The sequence below is a fragment of the Oryctolagus cuniculus genome, chromosome 19 (assembly GCF_964237555.1).
Source record: "Oryctolagus cuniculus chromosome 19, mOryCun1.1, whole genome shotgun sequence".
In the NCBI taxonomy this organism is placed as follows: Eukaryota; Metazoa; Chordata; class Mammalia; order Lagomorpha; family Leporidae; genus Oryctolagus; species Oryctolagus cuniculus.
The window spans coordinates 12,462,611-12,482,345 of NC_091450.1; the positions used below are offsets into that span (position 1 = coordinate 12,462,611).

At 55.8% G+C, this 19,735-nt stretch overlaps 1 protein-coding gene and 1 long non-coding RNA gene across 14 annotated transcripts in view; one reads left to right on the top strand and one right to left on the bottom strand.

Annotated features, from left to right (window-relative positions):
- Positions 1 to 2,802: 2,802 nt before the first annotated feature.
- On the bottom strand, positions 2,803 to 4,452 carry C19H16orf82 (chromosome 19 C16orf82 homolog; the record flags this gene model as incomplete). Its single annotated transcript, XM_051847947.2, has 1 exon — positions 2,803 to 4,452. A coding segment is annotated over one exon (534 nt), but the record flags the coding sequence as incomplete, so codon positions are not given.
- A 42-nt stretch (positions 4,453 to 4,494) lies between these two features.
- The window catches only part of LOC138846924 (uncharacterized), a 137,671-nt gene continuing 122,430 nt past the window's right edge, over positions 4,495 to 19,735 (top strand). For all 13 annotated transcript variants that reach the window (XR_011384434.1, XR_011384439.1, XR_011384438.1 and 10 more), the window contains exon 1: positions 4,495 to 4,809. This is a non-coding gene — a long non-coding RNA (uncharacterized lncRNA). The remainder of the gene's footprint in view (positions 4,810 to 19,735) is intronic.

The window sequence follows — 19,735 nt, forward strand, 5'->3', positions numbered from 1 at the left end:
ACAACCTGATCTTGCGGTGACCAACACAGCCTTGCCAGAGGCAGCCCTCGCTGCCCAGCCCCTTGAGAGCTCCTGATCACGTGTCCCAGTTCAGGGCCCCTCAGTGAAGGTGGGACTAACTCAGGGTGCAGTCCATCCTCCACAGCACTGCTTGGTGTCGGGCTCAGGTGAGCGAGACCACACAATCGCGTAACCCTTTCCTGCTTCCCGCATCTCCTGGGAGCCCTCTTGCCGTGGCTTCCTCGTTAAGTCCCATGGAGGATCTGCTTCTGGGCGACCCAAGATAAGAAGCCTTCTTCCTCCTGACAACGTGCCTGTGATGAGCTGCGGGAAGAGAACCTGGCTTGCCCCGGAAGCTCCTGGCTCGGAGAGCGCGCTATCCAGGGAGTCCTTCCGGTTCACCGACTGCTTTTGGGATGGGGAGAAGAGAATGGTTCAGGAAGAGGGGTGGAGTGCAGGTGCAGGGAGCGTGAGGGACAGCCTGTGTCCTGGCTTCAGGATGGAGGTCAAGGGGGCAGACAGGAAGAGAGGGCTCTCCTCATGGAGAGTGTGAGGTCCCCGGGCCCAGTCTCTCTCTCTCTCTCTCTCTCTCTCTCTCTCTCCTGTCTCCGCGGTCGGCTGCACAGACCGCATTTGTAAGCAGCTTTCTCTCCAGCCCAGTTAATAATGCAGGAGCCTGTGCCTCCGCCAAGTCATCATTCTAACCCTGCCACCTGAGTGCTGGGCTGCTGGACAGGGGAGAAAGAATCACCAGGCTGCCTTGAAATACACTGCTCACTTCAGGGCCTGCTGGGTCCCCGGTGCTGCTGGGGAGGGTGGGTGGAGAAAGCCAGGCTGTTGACCCGGAGGTGGACGTGAGGGCACCGCACGGGGGGCTGTGGGAGGGCTACAGGAGTGGCGAGAGGAGACGCCACTGCCTGGGAGTCCCTGCGTGTGGGCGTGACTTCCTGCCTGGGAGTGTGGGAGACCCTCAGTGCCTGGAAGCAGAGAGGGCTGGGAGAGATGTTCATGGTTAAGACTGCCTGGCAGGGCTGATGCTGCGGCATAGTGGGTAAAGCCATAGCGGGTAAAGCCGTCACCTGCAGTGTCGGCATCCCATATGGGCACCAGTTCGAGTCCTGGCTGCTCCACTTCCGATCCAGCTCTCTGCTATGGCCTGGGAAAGCAGTAGAAGATGGCCCAAGTGCTTGAGCCCCTGCACCCATGAAGGAGACCTGGAGGATGCTCCTGGCTCCTGGCTTCGGATTATTCCAGCCATTGCGGCCAGCTGTGGAGTGAACCAGCGGATGGAAGACCTCTTTCTCTCTCTCTCTGCCTCTCCTCTCTCTCTGTAACTCTTTCGATAAATAAATAAATCTTAAAAAAAAAAAAAAGCTTCCCGGCTTCAAATCCTGTCCGTGCCTGCATTCCCCCTACCTAGAGTGGAGTTAGCACTAGGAGACTGACACAAACTGCCCTCCCACACGGTTACACAAAGGAAAAGAAGAAAAAGCCGACAAACACAGGGCGAGGGCAACTTGACCTTTGAAAAAGCAGACGCTTTTCTCACGAGGTGAAACGCACGTGCCTCTCTACCCAACTGGCAGCCCCATGGCTGGTGATTTGCTCATCCGGGTGTCATGAGCAGCAGGTTCACACCTACACCTGCATGCGAGGGTGCGCGGCGGTTTCATCTCCCTGCAGTGGGGAAAGCTGGGAAGGTCTCAGCTAGGACACCTTGGCTGCTGCCAAGGGACACAGGAGAGCTCTGGCCGCCCTGAGGAGCCCGGGGCTCTGGACCAAGGGGGTCCACGGGCAGCTGTCACTGCAGTGGGGGCCCCCGGCTTTCCTTGTGGCGCTGGCCTTTCTCCTTGGGGTCCCTGGAGCAAGGGGAATGTCTTAAAGGGAAGGGAGCGGAGGGCGGTCGTGGGGCGCGGTGAGCTGACCAAGCTTCCCCCGGAGCTGTGTGTGTAGAAGACAGGGCTCACTGGCTGCTGTAGACGGGATCTCTGCGTCCCTCCCAGTCTGTCCACTGTAACCCACTCCCCCTGATGAGGCAGTGTTAGGAGGTGGGGTCTTGAAGTGGAACCCTCACTCTTACAAAAGAGACCCCAGCAAGCTCCTGCCGCCATCCCCAGGAACAGGTGCACCTTCCGCAGACTCCTGACACACACACTATCTTGACCTTGGCCTTCCTAGGCACCGCAAGTGTGAGACACAGAAGTCTGTGGTTTGAGAGGCCCCTGTCTCTGGTGTGTTGACAGCCATCCCCGAGGGAGGATGCCTGGGCGGGAGCAGGGCTTCCGCTTCCGGTTTGCGCTGGGTCTGCTTCCGGTCAGTGCTGGGTCTGCTTCCGGTCTGTGCTGGGTCATGGGTGCTCAGACCCTGCTGAGCGACGTTGGGGTTTGGAGGATGTTGCAGAAGAATGCAACTGCAAAGAACCGCTGAGGCCGGAGACACTGAGGGGCCCAGCGAGACACGTGGTGGCTTCTGTCCATGGGGGCACACTCTCCTTTATGTGAATGAAGAAGACAGAAACCCCCGTGCCTGTGGTACAGGTAAGTGAGCGCCATCTGAGTCTCCCCTATGGGTGGCAGAGCCTCAAACCCTCGGGCCTCCATCTGCTGCCTCCCAGGTGCATCAGCAGAAAGCTGGATCTGAAACACAGAGGAACCTGGACTTGAACTAGGTGCCCTGCTGGAGGATGTGGGCACCTCTGACCCGGGCACCACACCACCTGCCTTCCCCAAGGCGCTCTCGCAAGTTCAAGGCTCGCCCCTGGAAACCTGGGCCGGGGGAGGCCCACACAGACCCGCACACGTCTGGCCTCTCCAGATACCTTTTATTGTCTCGGGAGCCCCTTCAGCTTCCCCCCAGGCACCCACTGGATGACTGCACCATTGCCTCTGGTCTCCTCCCCTTGGCCGACTCACTCAGCTCCCAGCTCTGCGGGGTCAGCCCCACGGTGCTCCCCGTTATCCTGACAAGGAGAGGGGTGGAGACGTGAGCCTGCCCACCCAGCGGGGCCATGATGGCGAAAGGCCCCAGAACTTCCCGTCTCAGGCTGGGCAGGTCCCTGCAGGTGGTTCTTGACATGGACCAGCCCCACCGCGATGGCGCGCCTGTCTTCTGAGCTTGTCATGCTTGGGTTCGGTTGTAGGTGGCATTCACTGCTCAAGACGGTTTCCTAGCAGGGGGCTCTCAGTATAGCGGGCACCTGTCGCTGGCCACGGCTGACGCCACCGCTGAGTTTTGCTGCAGCTGGTCCTGCTGTGAGGCTGCTCACTGCAGATGGCTGGATATAGGTCTTGCGAGGGACCGCTCCTCACTCACGTTCACAGTCCTGATGCTGTCTCTCCCTGGCCGTTTCGAGGCAGTTGTTCTCGGCCTTGTGGGATACAGCCCTGTTAATACCGCTGGTCTCATCCTTGGCTACCGAGTGTCCCGCTATAGATGGCACTTGGCAACCATAGTTAATGCTACATGTAGTCTGCTACAGGTCGGACCCACACATCTGCGGACTCCGATCCTGCGTGCATTTTCCCACTGGCTTTGGTATTCTGGCTGTGGTCTGGGTTGGCTGGGCCCTCATGCTGGTGGATCTTCAAGGCGTTGATGGAGAAGGCTGGGGGTGTGGGGGGGTCTTCTCACAGAGGCCCGTGCTCCTGGGACGGCTGCTTGCCGGGGGTGCCCTGGCTGCTGCTCGTCACGTTGCCCACTTCTGCTGCCTTGGTCTCCTGGAGTTTGGTGTTGCTGTCGGGGGCGCTGGGCACACTGCTGTCTGCCCCGAGGCTCTGGGTGCTGCTGGCCTGGCTGGAGCGCGGCCCGCTAGTGGCACTGAGCAGCCCGCTGCTCACCTGGTAGGTAAGGATGCTGCTGCCCGGGCTGATGAAGCTGAGGCTGCCCAGGCTGCTGCTGCTGCCCGTGGGCAGCCTCGTCTCACTGTTCCCCTCCAGTCTGCTGGGTGCTGTGCGCTGGGCTGCCGAGCCGGCTCTGCTTGAACTTTTTTGGGGGGGATCTGCTGCACAGCTGGCTGCTCTCGGAGCTGCCCCCCTGGGCGTGGAGCCTTTTGGTCAAGCGCAGGAGGCGACGGCTGTCCACCAGGTCCACCTCGCTGCTCTCCTCATCGCCCGCGTAGCCGCTGCTCACCAGGCTGGCGTCGCTGCGTTCCTCCAGCCGGGGCTGTCGCATGCCCTGCACGGAGCTGGCACTGCTGCAAGAGCTCCCCAGGTCACTGCGGGAAGCTTTCAGGGGCTCCACGCCGGGGGACGCTGCGTTTCGCTCTTGCCCTACAACATCCCAGGCCGAGGACTCCCCCTTTTCTCCTTCGAGGAAAATGGGGGGCCGCTGATCTGGTTTCTCCAGGAGGAGGGGGCCTTGGGGAGGGCCTCTGAGTGTTGGTTCTGGCTGGCCTGGGGAGGGGTCACTCAACTTACAGGGCTGCCCTGGAAAACTGAGTGTTCTGATTGGCTGGCTTGGTTGTCATGGTGACAAGCCTTGTGAGGCAGGGGTGGGGTGGGGGTGGGAGAACAATGCTGCCTCACCCTGGCACTAGTTACATCCCTGGTGGCCCACCCTGGGGGAAGGGGTCTGGGCAGAAAAGGGGCTCATGGCTGGGGGGGCGGTGAGGACCACGTTCCTGGGTGGTTCTGAGACATCTGTGCCCCCTCCCCCACACCTCCCACTGCGGTTCTGCCAGCCCCCAGCTCTGGAGCCCGGCTAAGCCCCAGGATCCTCCATCTACTAGCTTTGTGATCTTGGGCAAGTACCTACCCTGTCTGAGCTCCTTCCAAACAATGTCAGCATCAGTGGTTTCTCTGCAGGAAACAGGTGAGGAGCTGGATGTTGGCAGAAGGTGGCCTCCGAGCTCAGCCCTGCGGGGTGGGGCGTGCTCTGAGAGCCTAGGCTGTTTAGCCAGTAGCCCCTTCCCCACTGGGGCAGCTACCACCCCCGCCCCCCGCCGGCTTCTGCTGAACACATGTTGAGGGCGGAGGTTGCTGCTGGAGAAAGCCTGAGACAGACCCAGGCGTGGGTGAGCAGCCTCCAGCCAGCTGGCCTGCGCAACCTGCGGCTGACCCTGGAGGGTCCAAAGGACTTGGCTGGGGGTGTCAGTGGAGTCTGGGGCTGGGTGGGGACAGCCACTGTCCCCCAGGGTCACGGTGAAGGGTACGCGAGGCCCCTCCTGGCACCTGGTGAGTGCCCCATAAACACTAAGAACAAGGACCCCACCCCTGCTCCCCCAAGGCTGCGGTGGGACCTGTTTGAAGAAGTGGAAGCTGGGAGACATAAGGAATAGAGCTGGTGACAAAAGGCCAGGACCTCAGAGAAGCCCCGCCCCCGGCTTGGGGATGGAGGAGAGGGGCTTCAGGCTCAGGGCTCAGACAAGTGAACATTCCCAGGATCCTCGCAGGGCTGCTGCTTTCCTAGTCTGTCCTAGGCAGAGAGGTCCGCGCCCCTCCCAGCGGACCTCTCTGTGGCCAGCAGAGGGCGCTGAGAGCAGACCGCACGGGCAGCACCCGTTCGAGGGAGAGCATTTTTCAGCTTAGCACCAGTCAGGGTTCCTGGGTCGCCGCCTTTCCGTTTCGAACCCAGACAGTCCCGCGCCAACCGAGGTGAGAGGTCGTCTTACTTGAGCCAAGTAAGGTGGGGGAAATTGACCCCCGCAAATCCCATTCATCCGCGAGCCGGCCACGGACATTCATAGGCGTGGTCACAATTGAGAATCACCTGGGGCTGGGAGGATGCGGGGAGTTCAAGTTCAAATCCCTGGAAAGTCCGCAGTGGCGGGCCCTGGGAGGGGCGGGGTGGGACCAGGTGTCTTGCTTCCACCAGGTTGCAGGGTGCGGACTCGATTAAGCTCAGACTCAGACCCTACTTCCTCCTAGCTGTGCCACCTGGGCATAACTTCCCAGCCTCTATGTCTTCCCTGTAGAAAGAGGTAGGCAAATGCTAGCTGGGACTCAAACAGGCTCTCAGACAGGGAGAGCTTGGCTGAACCAGGGGCGTGTGGGTGGGTTGAGGGGGTGGGCACTTGTGTCATAGGGGGCGTGTGTGTGAAAGTGTGGGAGGTTGGGTGTTCAGAGAGGGGGCAGGTGGAGAGGTGGGGGTGGGACGGGAGTAGAACCTGCACTCCCTGTGTCCCCCACACCTGAGCACGCGGGACTCACAGGTGCAACCCCAGGCCCCAAGCTCCAGAATCTGTCTCCACGTGTGCAAGCAGAGTTGAGGCAGTCGATGGGGCCTCTGGCTGGGGGCTTTTGAACTGAGGGTGGTGGGGCTCCACCCCAGCCACCTCCCAGAGGAGCAAACCTTGCCAGCCCAGCCCCTAGACCCACCTGGCAGGCGATCTCATCTGTTACAAAGTCCCCACTGGGCCTGCCAGGGTCTGGACCACCCCCAGCCGGCTGAGTGTGAGCTGCGGCCCCTTCATCCAAAGATTCCTTCACATTCACCAAGAGAAGGGATTACGGGCAGATAATAAGGACATAAACCCCCGGGTTGGGGGGGAGCCTAGTGTCTTTTTTTGGGGGGGCAGCGCTCGGTGCCGAGCCCATGGAAGCCATCCAGCATGCCAACGGTAGTTCATCTGTTTCATTCAAATGAAGGGACGGAATTCTTCTGATTCGGACTGATCACGTCTCAGCGGGGATGGGCCGCCAGCGCTCTCTGGGCAGGGCGCTCTGTCATTGCGGCCACTTCTGCAAGTGCACGAGAGGAGCCGTGGCTGCAGGGACGGGGTGGCCCGACAGGGAACAGGAAGGGTAATGAGTTCCTTCTTCCCTCCACTGGAGAAGCTGCCGTTGCTGTGTCTCTGAGTGAAACAGCTCCGTCTGGAGAACAGGGCATGGGCTGTGTTTGAACTCCACCTGCTGTTCTGCTCCCTGGCCTGGAAGCCTGGGCCCCTGCCCGGCAGGGCGAGGAGGAGGCCAGGGTCCTGGGGGCACAGGGATTGTGTTGTCATCTGCATTAGAGAGGTGAGGGCAAAGCTCAGAAAGATTCAGAGGACTGTGCATGGCCAGGGCAGGACCCCGCTTTTATTTTGAACTGTGGAAGCTCTAATGGCCGATGACTCCGGCTTGAAGACCCGGCAAGCCGCGTGCTGCCTGCTGACCTGTGTGGGGTGTTGCTGGGCCAGCCGCTTCATCTCAGCTTTCTGTTCCAACCTGCTGCATTGCATGAGGGAGTGAGTGAGCAGTGGAGCTGAGCCCCAGGCTTGCTGCGTAGTGACCGCTAAGGGTTATTGAACTTTATGGAGCAGCTGTGGGGGCCCAGCACACCACTTGGGATGCCCCAGCTCCTGTCACAGAGTGCCTGAGAGCAAATTCTGCCTCCGTGTCTGACCGGGTCTCTGCTAATGTGCCTGGGAGGCAGCAGGGGGTGGCCTACGTCCTTGGGTCCCTGCCACCCAAGTGGGAGATCCCGATGGAGTTCCTGGCTCCTGGCTCAGGACCTGGCCTAATTTCGGCTGTTGTGGGCATTTGGGGAGTGAACCGGTAGATGGAAGATCTTTTCCACTGTTTCTCTCTCTCTCTGTCACTCTGCCTTTCAAATCAATAAAAATACATGAAATTTTAAAAAGGTAAGTTTATTTTGGTGTGACGGTTTTGGAAATTCATGTGTAGCTTTATCATAATATGCATTTTCCATGGAGTTTTTAAAGACCTCCCCTGGGTGTGCACACACACACACACACACGCACACACACACACGCACTGCATTCTAGGGCTCTTCGTTGTTATTGACTTTGACCTTCCCACTTCAGGGAGTGCCATAAAAGGGCCATACCGTACTTGCTCTAAGACACCGTGCACGTGCAGCAGAGGGTGAGATCTGGCCCTTGGATGGACCCCAGAACCCGTGTCTTTTCTGCTACACCAGGTGGTGGAAAGTCTGGGCAGGGGAAGGGGTTTTGAGATGCTGGTGTGGAATTCCTCCTTTCTCTGCTTTGGCTCCCTCTGTAACACTCTTCACCACCCCTGCGTAGTTTACTCCCTAATTTTGTTCCTGGTTTGCCCCCGCCCCTGCCACTGTTGTGTGTTTGGGTTTGCTTGGTCTCCTGCGCCCCAGGGCCTGGAGACACAGCTGGGCGGGAGCAGTGGTTGAGCAGGTGCAGGCTTGAGCCTGTTGTTAAGCGAAATGTTTGACATGGTGTTCACCCCGGTACTTTTTTTATTCTTAAAGATTTATTTATTTATTTGACAGTCAGAGTTACACAGAGAGAGGAGAGGCAGCGAGAGAGAAAGGTCTTCCATCCGCTGGTTCACTCCCCAATTGGCCACAACGGCTGGCGCTGCGCTGATCCAAAGCCAGGAGCCAGGAGCTTCTTCCGGGTCTCCCATGCAGGTGCAGGGGCCCAAGGACTTGGACCATTTTCCACTGCGTTCCCAGGCCATAGCAGAGAGCTGGATGGGAAGTGGAGCAGCCGGGTCTCTAACTGGCGCCCAAATGGGATGCCAGTACTTCAGGCCAGGTCGTTAACCTGCTGCGCCACAGTGCTGGCCCCACTCCTGGTATTTTTATATGTTCGTTTTCAATAATATTGTAGGAAAAACTTGCCATCTGCATTATGAACTTCCGCCCGCAAGGCACGTGCTTCCCTTATCTCCCCAACCCTCCCCACACCACGTAGGGGTTTGCAGAATGAGTGATGTCCCGTTAGGTAGTGAGACTCGTTCCCTGGGTCTCCAGAGGAGAGACTGTCCCCCAGCGGGCACCCAAGACAGCAAACGGAGCTCCTTTCACTTGGCTCCGTCACTGGGTGGCGGTCAGTGTGTGTGTGTGTGTGTGTGTGTGTGTGTGTATGTGTGTGGCGGGCGGGGGATTGTGGAACCCACTGGAGCGTGAATTTCCAAAACCGGAAGGCACGACTTCCAGGGCACTCTGAAAACCTGTGTGGAATTTCATTGCATCCATGGAGACCACAGCCCCTTTCCCTCTCCTGGGTGTTGTTTGCACTTAAAAGCCACAGCAGGTGCCATTGACCTGCACTGGCCTAAGGAGTTCTGGCTGTGCCAGTGCCTGCCTCCCCCTCCCGCAGTGGTGCACCTGTGGCGGAGGCAGCTGGGTTTCTCCGGTTTCGCCTCGGAAGCGGCTCTGCTAAGGGGCATCGGCTCTTGCTCCACCTTCGGCTTTCCTTTCCTCCAGAGCCGAGTCTCGTCGAGATGCGTTCTTATAATTAAGGCCAGGGTGAGAAATCACCTCCTGTATAATTTAAAATGGTAAAATTCGCGCTACCTTTCCCGGCCTCGGCTTTAAATCTTAGCTGCCAACGACTCCCCTATTAACGGCCCTAATTAAATCCATTTTTCAGGACATCTTTGGCAAATTCCATTTGAGCAAAAGTGTAGGAAGTTCAGTTTGATTTGTCTCTGCTCCCCAGAGCCCTCCTGTGAAAGGGAGGACAGGGCGGATGCTCCCCTCTCGGGTTGGTTATTGAGCGCCTACTGTGTACACAGGCATCCAAGGAAGAGAGAGGGAGGAAGCAGCAAAAGGACAGTAAAATTCCTGCTTTCAGGGCCTCTTTTCATTCACCCAACAAACGTGTATGGAGTTGTCTAACAGGGGAGCCACTGTGTTAAGGCCTTGGTGCAGTAGTGATGAGAGCCCTCCCTCTCCAGGTCACCACAGCAAGGTCACCAACCCTCTGAGGTGACAGAGACAGTGAGTATTCAGGGTCGTAAACTCTCCGGAAGGGTTAAGCCCAGGGGACTGTGCAAACTCCCAGGAAGACTGCAGCTCAGCCGGGGAAGCTGGGCTTGGGCGCAGATTCCCTGGAGCTGAGTTGTGAGGGTTAACTCGGGGCTTCCCAGGTGAAGCAGGGAGAAGGAGGCGGTGGTGCAGGAGCTGGGGCAGATGGGCACGGGGCCCAGGTTCCTGCGTGGGGACAGCACGAACCCTTTGCTTGGGTTGCAGCCACACTGCCAGCTCCGGCCGCACGTTGGAGTCACCGGTGAGCTTTGGAAAACTACAAACACCTGCACTGCATTCCCGACCATGCAAGTCTTGATTTGGGGGGTGGGGCTTAGGCACTGATTTCTCTTTCGTGTTTCCCAGCAAGGGATGAGGGCCACCAGGTTAAAGCTTGCAAAGCAATGAGAGGTGAGGCTGGAGAAGGAGGCAGGGGCTGGATGGGGCAGGGTCCTGGGAGCCTGGGACGGGCTCGGATCCCCACCTGAGGGTCATGAGATCCTGGAGGGGTTGTAAACGGGGGGAGGAGCAGCTTACACTTGTGCTTCTGAAGGAAGGACTCTGCCCGTAGTGCGGAGGGGGAATTGGACTGGGGTCGCTGGAGGCAGAGAAATGGGTAAAGAGGCGGTTGTAGCCATCTGGGAAAGAGAAGATGGTGGCCTGGGCCTAGGGACGTGGCCTTGGGGTTGGAGAGAAGAGATATTTAGGAGGCTGAGTTGGCAAGATTGGCTGGTGAATCCTGGAACCTCGATGAGGTAGGGGAAGGAGTTTAAGATGAGTCCCTGTGGCTTGAGTGGCTGGTTGGAGGATTGTGACATTAACCATCAGAGACAAGGAAAGGTGGTGATCTGGGTTAAGACGAAGGATTTGATTGGCATCTGGAGTCAAGATCTGATACTTGGGATTGTGTTCTGTGTGGGGACAGCAACCGGGGAGTCCACTGTGATTCAGCCTCAGAAGATCTCATCCAAGGAGGCTACCTGGGCCAGGCTTGGCTGATCTTGCCTGGGCTCATTCATGGTCAGCTGAGAGGCTGGCTGGGGCTCAGCTGGTCCCGGATGGCCTCGGCTGGAACAGGTTGTCTCTGCTCCATGTGGTCTCTCAACCTCCAGCTGGGCTGGCCCATGGTGCGGGGTCCCAGCAGGGGCAACAAGGACTCGGGGAAAGAGCAAGCCTGGACGTTTGAGGAAGAGGAAGGAAGCCACTGGGATGAGCGTGCCTGGGGACGAGCAGTGGACCACCAGAGAGGGAGGTGGGGGAAGGCAAGGCGGGAGGAGGGCTTGAACAAGTTCATGCAACGTGTGCATTGTGAAGAAATGGTGCACCATTTCATCAAATTTTGCACCCAAATAAATTCATTTTTCCGTTCTGCTTTCCGTGGGAGGGGAAGTACCTTCCTTTTTTTTTTTTTTTGACAGGTAGAGCTAGACAGTGAGAGAGAGAGAGAGAGAGAAAGGTCTTCCTTTCCGTTGGTTCACCCCCCAAATGGCCGATATGGCCGGTGCGCTGAGCTAATCCGAAGCCAGGAGCCACGTGCTTCCTCCTGGTCTCCCATGTGGGTGCAGGGGCCCTAGCACTTGGGCCATCCTCCACTGCACTCCCGGGCCACAGCAGAGAGCTGGACTGGAAGAGGAGCAACCAGGACAGAATCTGGTGCCCCAACTGGGACTAGAACCTGGGATGCCGGCGCCGCAGGCAGAGGATTAGCTTAGTGAGCTGCAGCGCTGGCCGGAAGTACCTTCCTTTGATGAGCTGTGTGCATTCTGGCTTTTCCTTTTATTAGACTTTTTTGCTGTTAGCTTCACTTGGATAGGTCCAGTTTGGCTTCCACAACATGGAAAAGGTTGTCCCCCCCCACCCCCGGCCCTGCTGATGGGGACCCTGCTTCTCCCTTCTCTGGGCTGGGCTGCTATTTCCTTACCATCTGGAGCCACAGAGGGGCTGAAGACAGGCTCAGCTGCTGCTGCTAAAACTTGCTTCTCAAGTCCCATCTTCCAGGACGGCAGGACATGGCCCAGAGACCAAACCCCACCACTGCTTGCTTTAGCGAATGAAATTTTTTGCTGGGCCCAGTCATTCACCTACTGTTCTTGGTCCCTTTGGTGCTGAGTCACTTTGATGGGGACCAGATAGAATATCTCTCAGCCTGTCCTGCTTAGAAGGGTGGGGCATGTTCGGGTCTGCAGCATTGTCTTTGGGCAGAAGGAGTGTGAGTGGCTTGCAAACCCACCCTGGCCTGGCTTCTGGCAGCCCTGCCTCTCTGGGTCACCAGCAGCCCTGCCCCAGGACACGGCGAGTGTCCTGGCATCCCTGTCTGCTTGGGCTGTGACAGGGGGATGCCACAGGCTGGGTGACTCAAGCAGCAGGCCTTCATCTCTTATGGTCATGGGGGTAGAAGTTCAAGGTCAGGGTGTCAGTGTGGTCAGCTTCCAGTCTCCACCTGCTGGGCGAGTCCTCACACTGCAGAGAGAGAAGGCCAATGCATTTTGGTTTTCTTCCCCTTCCTCATGGTGGTGGTGGTGGGTGTCTCACATTCCAGACCTCATCAAAGTCTAATTAGGTCTCAAGGGCCCCACACATCTCAATCACAGTCATTTCTGAGGCTTGGGGGCAATATATTCAGTTTTAGAAAAGCAGGGGGAAAAAAGCCATTATCTTAAAGCTTTGACCAATAAAACAGCATCCCCTCTGGAGCAATGGAATGCTATCACATCCCGCTGCCTCAGTCGTGAGTTCTGGGGGACACACCCCTTTAACCTGCCACACCTGTCGCTGCTCACCTTTCTCAGAAGGAGGGCCGGCTGGACAGTGGAGGCAGCAGCAGGTCAAGCGCACATCTTGGAATCCCAAGTTTCCTTCTGGAAAGAGTTCATGATAACCCCCACCTCTCCGGGCCTCAAAGAGCCTTGCTTGTGCTGTGTTTAGTTGGCAAAACGAAGTGCTCAATTTTAAACTATTAACAATACCCTGAATTTCAGGAAATCGGCTCTCTCTCTCTCTCTCCTCTGTCTTGGAGAATAAGAAGGCCCTCTGGCAACGGGTGGGAGTGGAATCAGCAATTTTGTATGCAGCCTGCATCTCTGTAATTTCTACAACTCTGGGCAATATACCTGATTATAGAAAAGGAGCAAAAAAAAAAAAAATCAATATCTCAAAGCTTGCAGCCAATACAATCTCGCAGGTGGCAATTGCACCCTCACCGTGTCCGCTGGGCTGACTCTCAGCGTGCTCAGTGCCAGGGCGGAGAGAAGCTGGGTGAGGTGAGGGAGGCTGCTACTGGGACCGATGCAGATGCTAGCGCTGTGATCTGCTCACGCGGCGCGCCTGCCTCGGAGTCTCCTATTGGTCAGCGTCCCGGGAACCCGTTCCCGGGAGCCTGGGCGAGGAGCACCTGGGAGGTGGCGCGCGTGAAGATGAATCGCCCAGCACAATATTGATCGGCTGCTTTCTCTTTGGAAACAGGGAAAGCCAATTAACGGATCAACGAGCTGGCTCAGTGAACCGCGCCCCGCTGGGAGCCCCGCTATTGTTTCAGCCGACTCGCACCCCGGGAGGTTTTGGAGAGCTGTGGCGGGGGGTCTTGGGCTCAGACTGAGCCGTGGTGGAGTTTGAGCCCAGTGCCTGCGCACCGCGGGTCTTTGGAGATTCGTGCAGGCTTTCTGACCTTGAATTTCTTTTTCAGGAGAAAGCGGGCCATGCAGCCACTCAGGGGGCCAAGGGGAGCTCGGTTTTGTCCTTTACTGGCTGGTCTTACTCTGAGATACTGGGCAATTTTCCTGACCTCTCTGTGCTCCAAATCCGCCCCTCTCTCAGTCAGGGAATGATAATAACGGAAGACCCATTCTCTTGGGTTGTTAAGATGAACAGAGCCAGGCATTCAGAACCATAACTGCAAAAAAAAAAAAAAAATCAGTTTTCTAACCGTTATACATGCAACAGATATTTATCAAGCACGTGTTAAGTGCCAATTACTGTTCTAGGTGCTGGAGTTAGAGCTGTGGACCAGGGTAAAGTCCCATCCCCTCATGGCTTTGGCATCATTTGGTGGAAGGATTCTTCTTTCCCCATTGAGTTGTGTTTGCACCTGTGTCAAGGATCAGCTGGCTGCACCTGTGGAGGGAGGGCTCTAGGTTGATCTGTGTTTCTATCTGCCTCTGCCATGCTGTCCTGATCACTATAGTTCTATACCGAGTTTTAACAGTGGGTAGCAAGGTTTCTCCTGCTTTATTCTACTTTACAAGAATTATTCTTTGGCCTTTCCATCTAATTGTAGAGTAAGCTTGTCTGGATCTACAGACGTCCTGCTGGAGTTTGGAAAGAGGTTATTTTAAACTTGCACGTTGAAAGAGAGGATTGATATTACTACGTGCTGTATCTTCCAATCCATGAGTGCACAGTATCTCTTCATTTATCTCTCTGATTTCTTTCGTAGTTTTCAGCACACATGCCCTATGAGATTTTGCTAGATTGATTCCCAAGCATTTCATCCCCCCCCCCCCATGAAATTGTCAATGGGATTGCGTTTTTAATGTTGGTTTCTCTGCATCCATTGCTGAGAAACGTGTTGACCTTTGTGGGTTGATTTTGTGTCCTGTGACCTTGCTGAGTCCACATATTCATTCTAGGTGTGTGTGTGTGTGTGTGTGTGTGTGTGTGTGTAGGTGCTTGGAATTTTCTGCATATGTAGTCATGTCATCTGCAAATAGGGACAGTCAATTCTTTTCTGCTCTGTACAGATAACATAGATATCTGGAATCTTTTTTTTTTTTTTTTTTTTTGACAGGCAGAGTGGACAGTGAGAGAGAGAGACAGAGAGAAAGGTCTTCCTTTGCCGTTGGTTCACCCTCCAATGGCCGCCGCGGCAGGCGCGCTGCGGCCGGCGCACCGCGTTGATCCGATGGCAGGAGCCAGGAGCCAGGAGCCAGGAGCCAGGTGCTTTTCCTGGTCTCCCATGGGGTGCAGGGCCCAAGCACCTGGGCCATCCTCCACTGCACTCCCTGGCCACAGCAGAGGGCTGGCCTGGAAGAGGGGCAACCGGGACAGAATCCGGCGCCCCGTCCGGGACTAGAACCCGGTGTGCCGGCGTCGCTAGGCGGAGGATTAGCCTAGTGAGCCGCGGCGCCGGCCTGGAATCTTTTTTTTAAAAATTATTTATTTTCTTGACAGTCAGAGTTACACAGAGAGAGGGAGAGGTAGAGAGAGAGGAGAGAGAGAGAGAGAGAGAGAGGTCTTCCATCCACTGGTTCATTCCCCAATTGGCCGCAATGACCGGAGCTGTGCTGATCTGAAGCCAGGAGCCAGGAACCAGGAGCTTCTTCTGGGTCTCCCACATGGGTGCAGGGGCCCAAGGACTTAGCCATCTTCTACTGCATTCCCAGGGCCATAGCAGAGAGCTGGATTGGAAGTGGGGCAGATGGGACTCAAACTGGGATCCATATGGGATGCTGGCACTGCAGGCAGCAGCTTTACCCGCTATGCCACAGCTCCGGCCCTGGGAATCTATTTTAACCCCCAAAATGCTACAGCCAAATGCCTAAAGGGGCCAGTTTGCTATACACGATGGCTAATGGGAAGGCTTGCCAGTCAAAAGAGACTGCTATCCCCTGGCTACGTGGCAACGTGCGTCCAGCTCTTTAGACTGTTGAAAGAGATTTTTGATGAGAGATTTTCTGATATTTCAATGCTGGTGAGTTTTTCAAATATTTAAACACCTTTCAGGCCAAACAAAATGCATCTGTGAGCTGGACCAAGTTTGCACCATTTGCAACCTGGCACAAAATAAGGGTTCTATAAACAGAAGCATCTGCTCCTACTACCTGATGTGTCTGGTGGGCCATGTGCAGGGGGTGTGCTAGAAAGCACCTGCTAGCGATTTGTCCCAGATTTTCCAGGATGGACAAGAAGGCCTGTGGGGACGAAGGTTAAGCTGCACCTGTAAGCTCATCCCTGGCATTCTAGTGGCTTGGGACCCTCTGGCTGGCTGCTTCCCTTTCTCCTTATCAGCAAAGCAGCTGTGTCTCGGGTAAGTGGCCATGGGGTGATCAGGGACAGGAGCTGATGACAAGGAGGGCGGAGTCCGGACTGGGAACCGGATAGAACCTGGGAACACTACAAACGTGGGTTTGTCTGGGTGTGAAATGGGAGCTCTGGCAGGAGAGCCTGGGTGAGCAGATACTGAACGTGTGTAGTATGCCAGGTACCATGGTGGTTCCCTCCCTCCCTCTCTCCCGCCCTTCCATCCTTCTTCCCTGCCTGCCTTTCACACAACATTCATCCAGGGGCTGCTGTCTGCCAGGCACTGGGCTGGACACCCGCCTCTCACCTGCTGCCTACATGTTCCTCTATGATAGGCATCTTCTCTCTGTCCCACCAACGAGGACCCTGGGCCTGTGGCCCCAGATCTGTCTAGCTCCAAAGCCTGTTCTGTTCATGCCCCAGTGCCTTGGCACAGGGCACAGCACATCCATCGGCTGCGTTCTGACATCTCTGTTGCCAGCAGCGCTAATATGGTAGGAGGAGCGGCAGACTTCTACGTGAGTGTTGAGTCTACCAACCAGAGGCCATGGCTTGAGTTGTCATATAAAGGAGTGAAGTAGGAGTGTGAGGATGACTTGAGACCCGCATTCTTCTCGAATCCATGTACAAAGGAACAGGGAAGAATCCGGCAGTGTCCTAGGGTTTTAATGCTGCTGTTGATACCGATTGGTGTCATTCATGGTCTGATGGGAGTGACAGAAGCCTGGGTAAGGGCTAAGGGAGGCTTTGCTGTGGACCTGGGTGAGCAGATGTCCTTCGAGACCCTCCAGATGGGGTGGGCAAGGCTGCTGGACCGTGTCCCACCTCGGTCAGATCTGAGTCGGATGGGGAAGGTGGGGTTTCACAGCCGGATGCACCATGACCTGGTACTGAGGCTCTAGGGTGAGACACCCTGGGCTGCCGCCTGTTCTGGTTTCAATCTGCTTCTGCATGGGTGACTCAGCCAACAGTAAGAACTGAAGTGGGGGAGATAGCTTGAAGGAGAGTCTATGAATCAGGGCTCTCTAGATTACAAGTGACAGAAACTCAACTTTAACTTGTGGATGGAAAAAAAACCTGAAATTTATTGCTTTGCATAACCTAAAGCTTTTCTGGGCAGACTACACCTGCAGGCATGGCTGGATCCAGAAGCTCAAACAATGTCTCCGGTCAAGTCTCCACTGCTGTCCTGTCTCCCTCTGCTCCCTCCCTCAGGCTCTGTCACAGCTTCCAGCAACTCTACGTCCACATGAGCTTTAATTTCAGCAGTTCTATGGAAAGACTTTTTCTGTGCAAAAAATAAATAAATAGTCCAGGAAGTAGAGCTTTGTTCAATTGCCTGTCTCTGGACCAATCACTGGCCAAGGAGGGCCTGGGATGAGCTGATTGGGCAGGCCTGGATCACATGGCCTCTGCTGCATTTGGTGATCAGGAGAGGGGCAGGTCTCAACTGAGCTGTGTGACCTGGAGAGAGGAGGCAGGAGTTCAGTAGAGGAGAACGGGCATGGGCACAGACACCCCCCCCCCCCCAACCTGGAGTTAGTGGGTGTGGCCATCAAGGTCTGAATGACCTGGGCAGCACCTTCGCCTCTGGTCTCTCTGCTCTCTCTGCTCTGTACACCCTGCTTTGCTCCTGTGCTCTGCGGACAGGCGTCTTTTGCCTCCCTGCAGGCGTCCTTGTCTTCCATACTCCCATTCCCTCTCTCATCCACGTGAAGGGTGCACATTGACAAGTGTCGAGTCCCAGTGCCTGGGAAATTGTGCACAGTGCCTGTTGGGATCTGTCCGATAGCTGCTCACCCCCTTGTCGTAGGGCTCCTTGGTTTTTCTCTGGAGGATGGTCCTCCCACCCCCCTCCACTGAATCCATGTAGTTGAGGTGAGACTCATCCCCTCCTCCACATCACCAGCTCCTGGGATGAACCTGTGTTTCGGTAGAGTCCTCAACTTCTAACTTTTGCTGAGAATTCTGGGAGAAAGGCATTCTCATGGTGCAGGTCATTTTTCTAAAACTGATGCAGGTCACACACACTACGGAAGAATAAAGCCAACAGAGGCAGAAGTGGAACTGAGACAGCCTTGGGAGCATTTTTTTTTTCCTGATCACCTGGATCCAGTTGTGCCTGAAGGCCTTTCCTCCTTGACGTCATCTGCACAAGCAATTCCATTCCCATTTTGCTTGAGCTAGTTTGTGTTGCAGGTCCATCTTTTGCAATCAGGGTTCCATATGAATATGCAGAGACTTTAGTTTGACTGTAGTTGGATTATGGGTTCGTGTGTTGAGTTGCAGCATCTACATGGTGATAGGCAGAGGAGAAGTTTTGACGGAGGAAACTTGGAGGTTGGGTCAGGCTTGCTGATAGTGGTAACCACCCACCCATGAGTGGCTATTTTGAAAAGGTCAGGGAATGGGCATGGCAATGGCAGAAGGGAAGTCCAGGCAGGAACTCAGAGAGAAGCAGAGCCAGGTAGGCTCCATGGTTTGGAGGGGGCTGGGGCCTCTCCAGGTTCGTATGAGACTCAGCTTGGGGACAAAAGTCTCCGCCTGCTGGGGAGATGGATGGCCCTGCTGAAGGGGTCAGGCCTGGCTCACAGCCTCAGCTGGAAACGTGACTATGGCCGGAAGACTCAGGGCTTAGAGCCTGGAGCCTCAGGCAGCACTTGACAGAGGTGACAGACAGTGGCTGCAGCACCCAGTGCCACAGTGGACACACCCCTGTGTGTAGGAGGCCTCGGGGGAGCTTCTTGAGCCCGGATGGTGCCCAGCAGGCACCAATCTGGTTTCCACTATGGTGGCTGCACGGCTTTGAGTCTTGTGCCAGAACAGCCCGTCCCTGGCCAAGAAGCGACATTAATGGCCTTTCTGTCCCGACCCTTTCTCCTTCTGGCTGGGCATCCGCGTGGACAATTAGGAAAAGACAATCTAATGCTGAAGGAATTAATTGCATTTGCCAAATGGGCTCAGAACCCCCTGTAGGCTGTCTCTCTGTCAACAGAACAGATGACAGCACTTGGAATACCAGCACTGTTGACACCATCAGGGCTGGCTGGGGATCAACTGTGATGCTTTTTGGATCACAGGCGTGGGTGGAGAGTGTGACGTGGAGCTGACACACACGGTGCTCCTGGAAAGAGACCTCCATCTCCTCTGGTGCCTATGCCCTGGAGGTCACTGTCTCCCAGTCTCATCTTCATTAACACCAGCTGTTCCCTGTTGAGTTTGCCGGGTGCCATGTGCGTGGGGGTGTATATCACCGTTAGTATTCTTAGTGGCCGTGTAAGGAAATTATTAGTCTACTGGGGTCGGTGTTTGGTAGAGCAGTCAAGACGATGCTTGGGATGCCTGGATCCCGTATGGGAGCGTTTGACCCAAGTCCTTGCAGCTCTGCTTCCAATCCAGCTTCCTGCTAGTGCACACCCTGGGAGACAGCAGGTGGTGGGCCTTATTGTTGGGTCCCTGTCGAGACTGAGGTGGAGTTCCAGGCTCTTGGCTTCATCTTGGTCTAGACCTAGCTGTTGTAGGCAGATGGTGAGTTACCTAGTAGATGGAAGATCTCTGTCTATCTCTGTCTCTGTCTCTCTGTTTCTTAAAAAAATAACTCGATGAATGAAGAAAGGAAAGTGTTAGTATCCCCATTTCTCAGATGAAGAAACTGAGGCCCAGAGTTAGGGCCAACTGAAACACATGCTCTTCCCTTGATGCCACTGCAGAGTGTATAGAATCCAGATCCCTCGAGGCAAGTTCCGTAGACCTGGGAAGGCGGAAGCGTGGGACTGCTCCGTGTCCCCAACTCCAGAACCAGATTTTCTGAGTTCCGATCCTGGCTCATCTTCGCTGTATGATATCCCCTGTCTGAACTTCAATTTCCCCATCGGCAACACAGCGAATGCTCCACAAGCATTGACTTTTTTTTTTTTTTTTTTTTTTTTTTACAGGCAGAGTGGACAGTGAGAGAGAGAGAGACAGAGAGAAAGGTCTTCCTTTGCCGTTGGTTCACCCTCCAATGGCTGCCGCGGCCAGCGCGCTGCGGCCGGCGCACCGCGTTGATCCGATG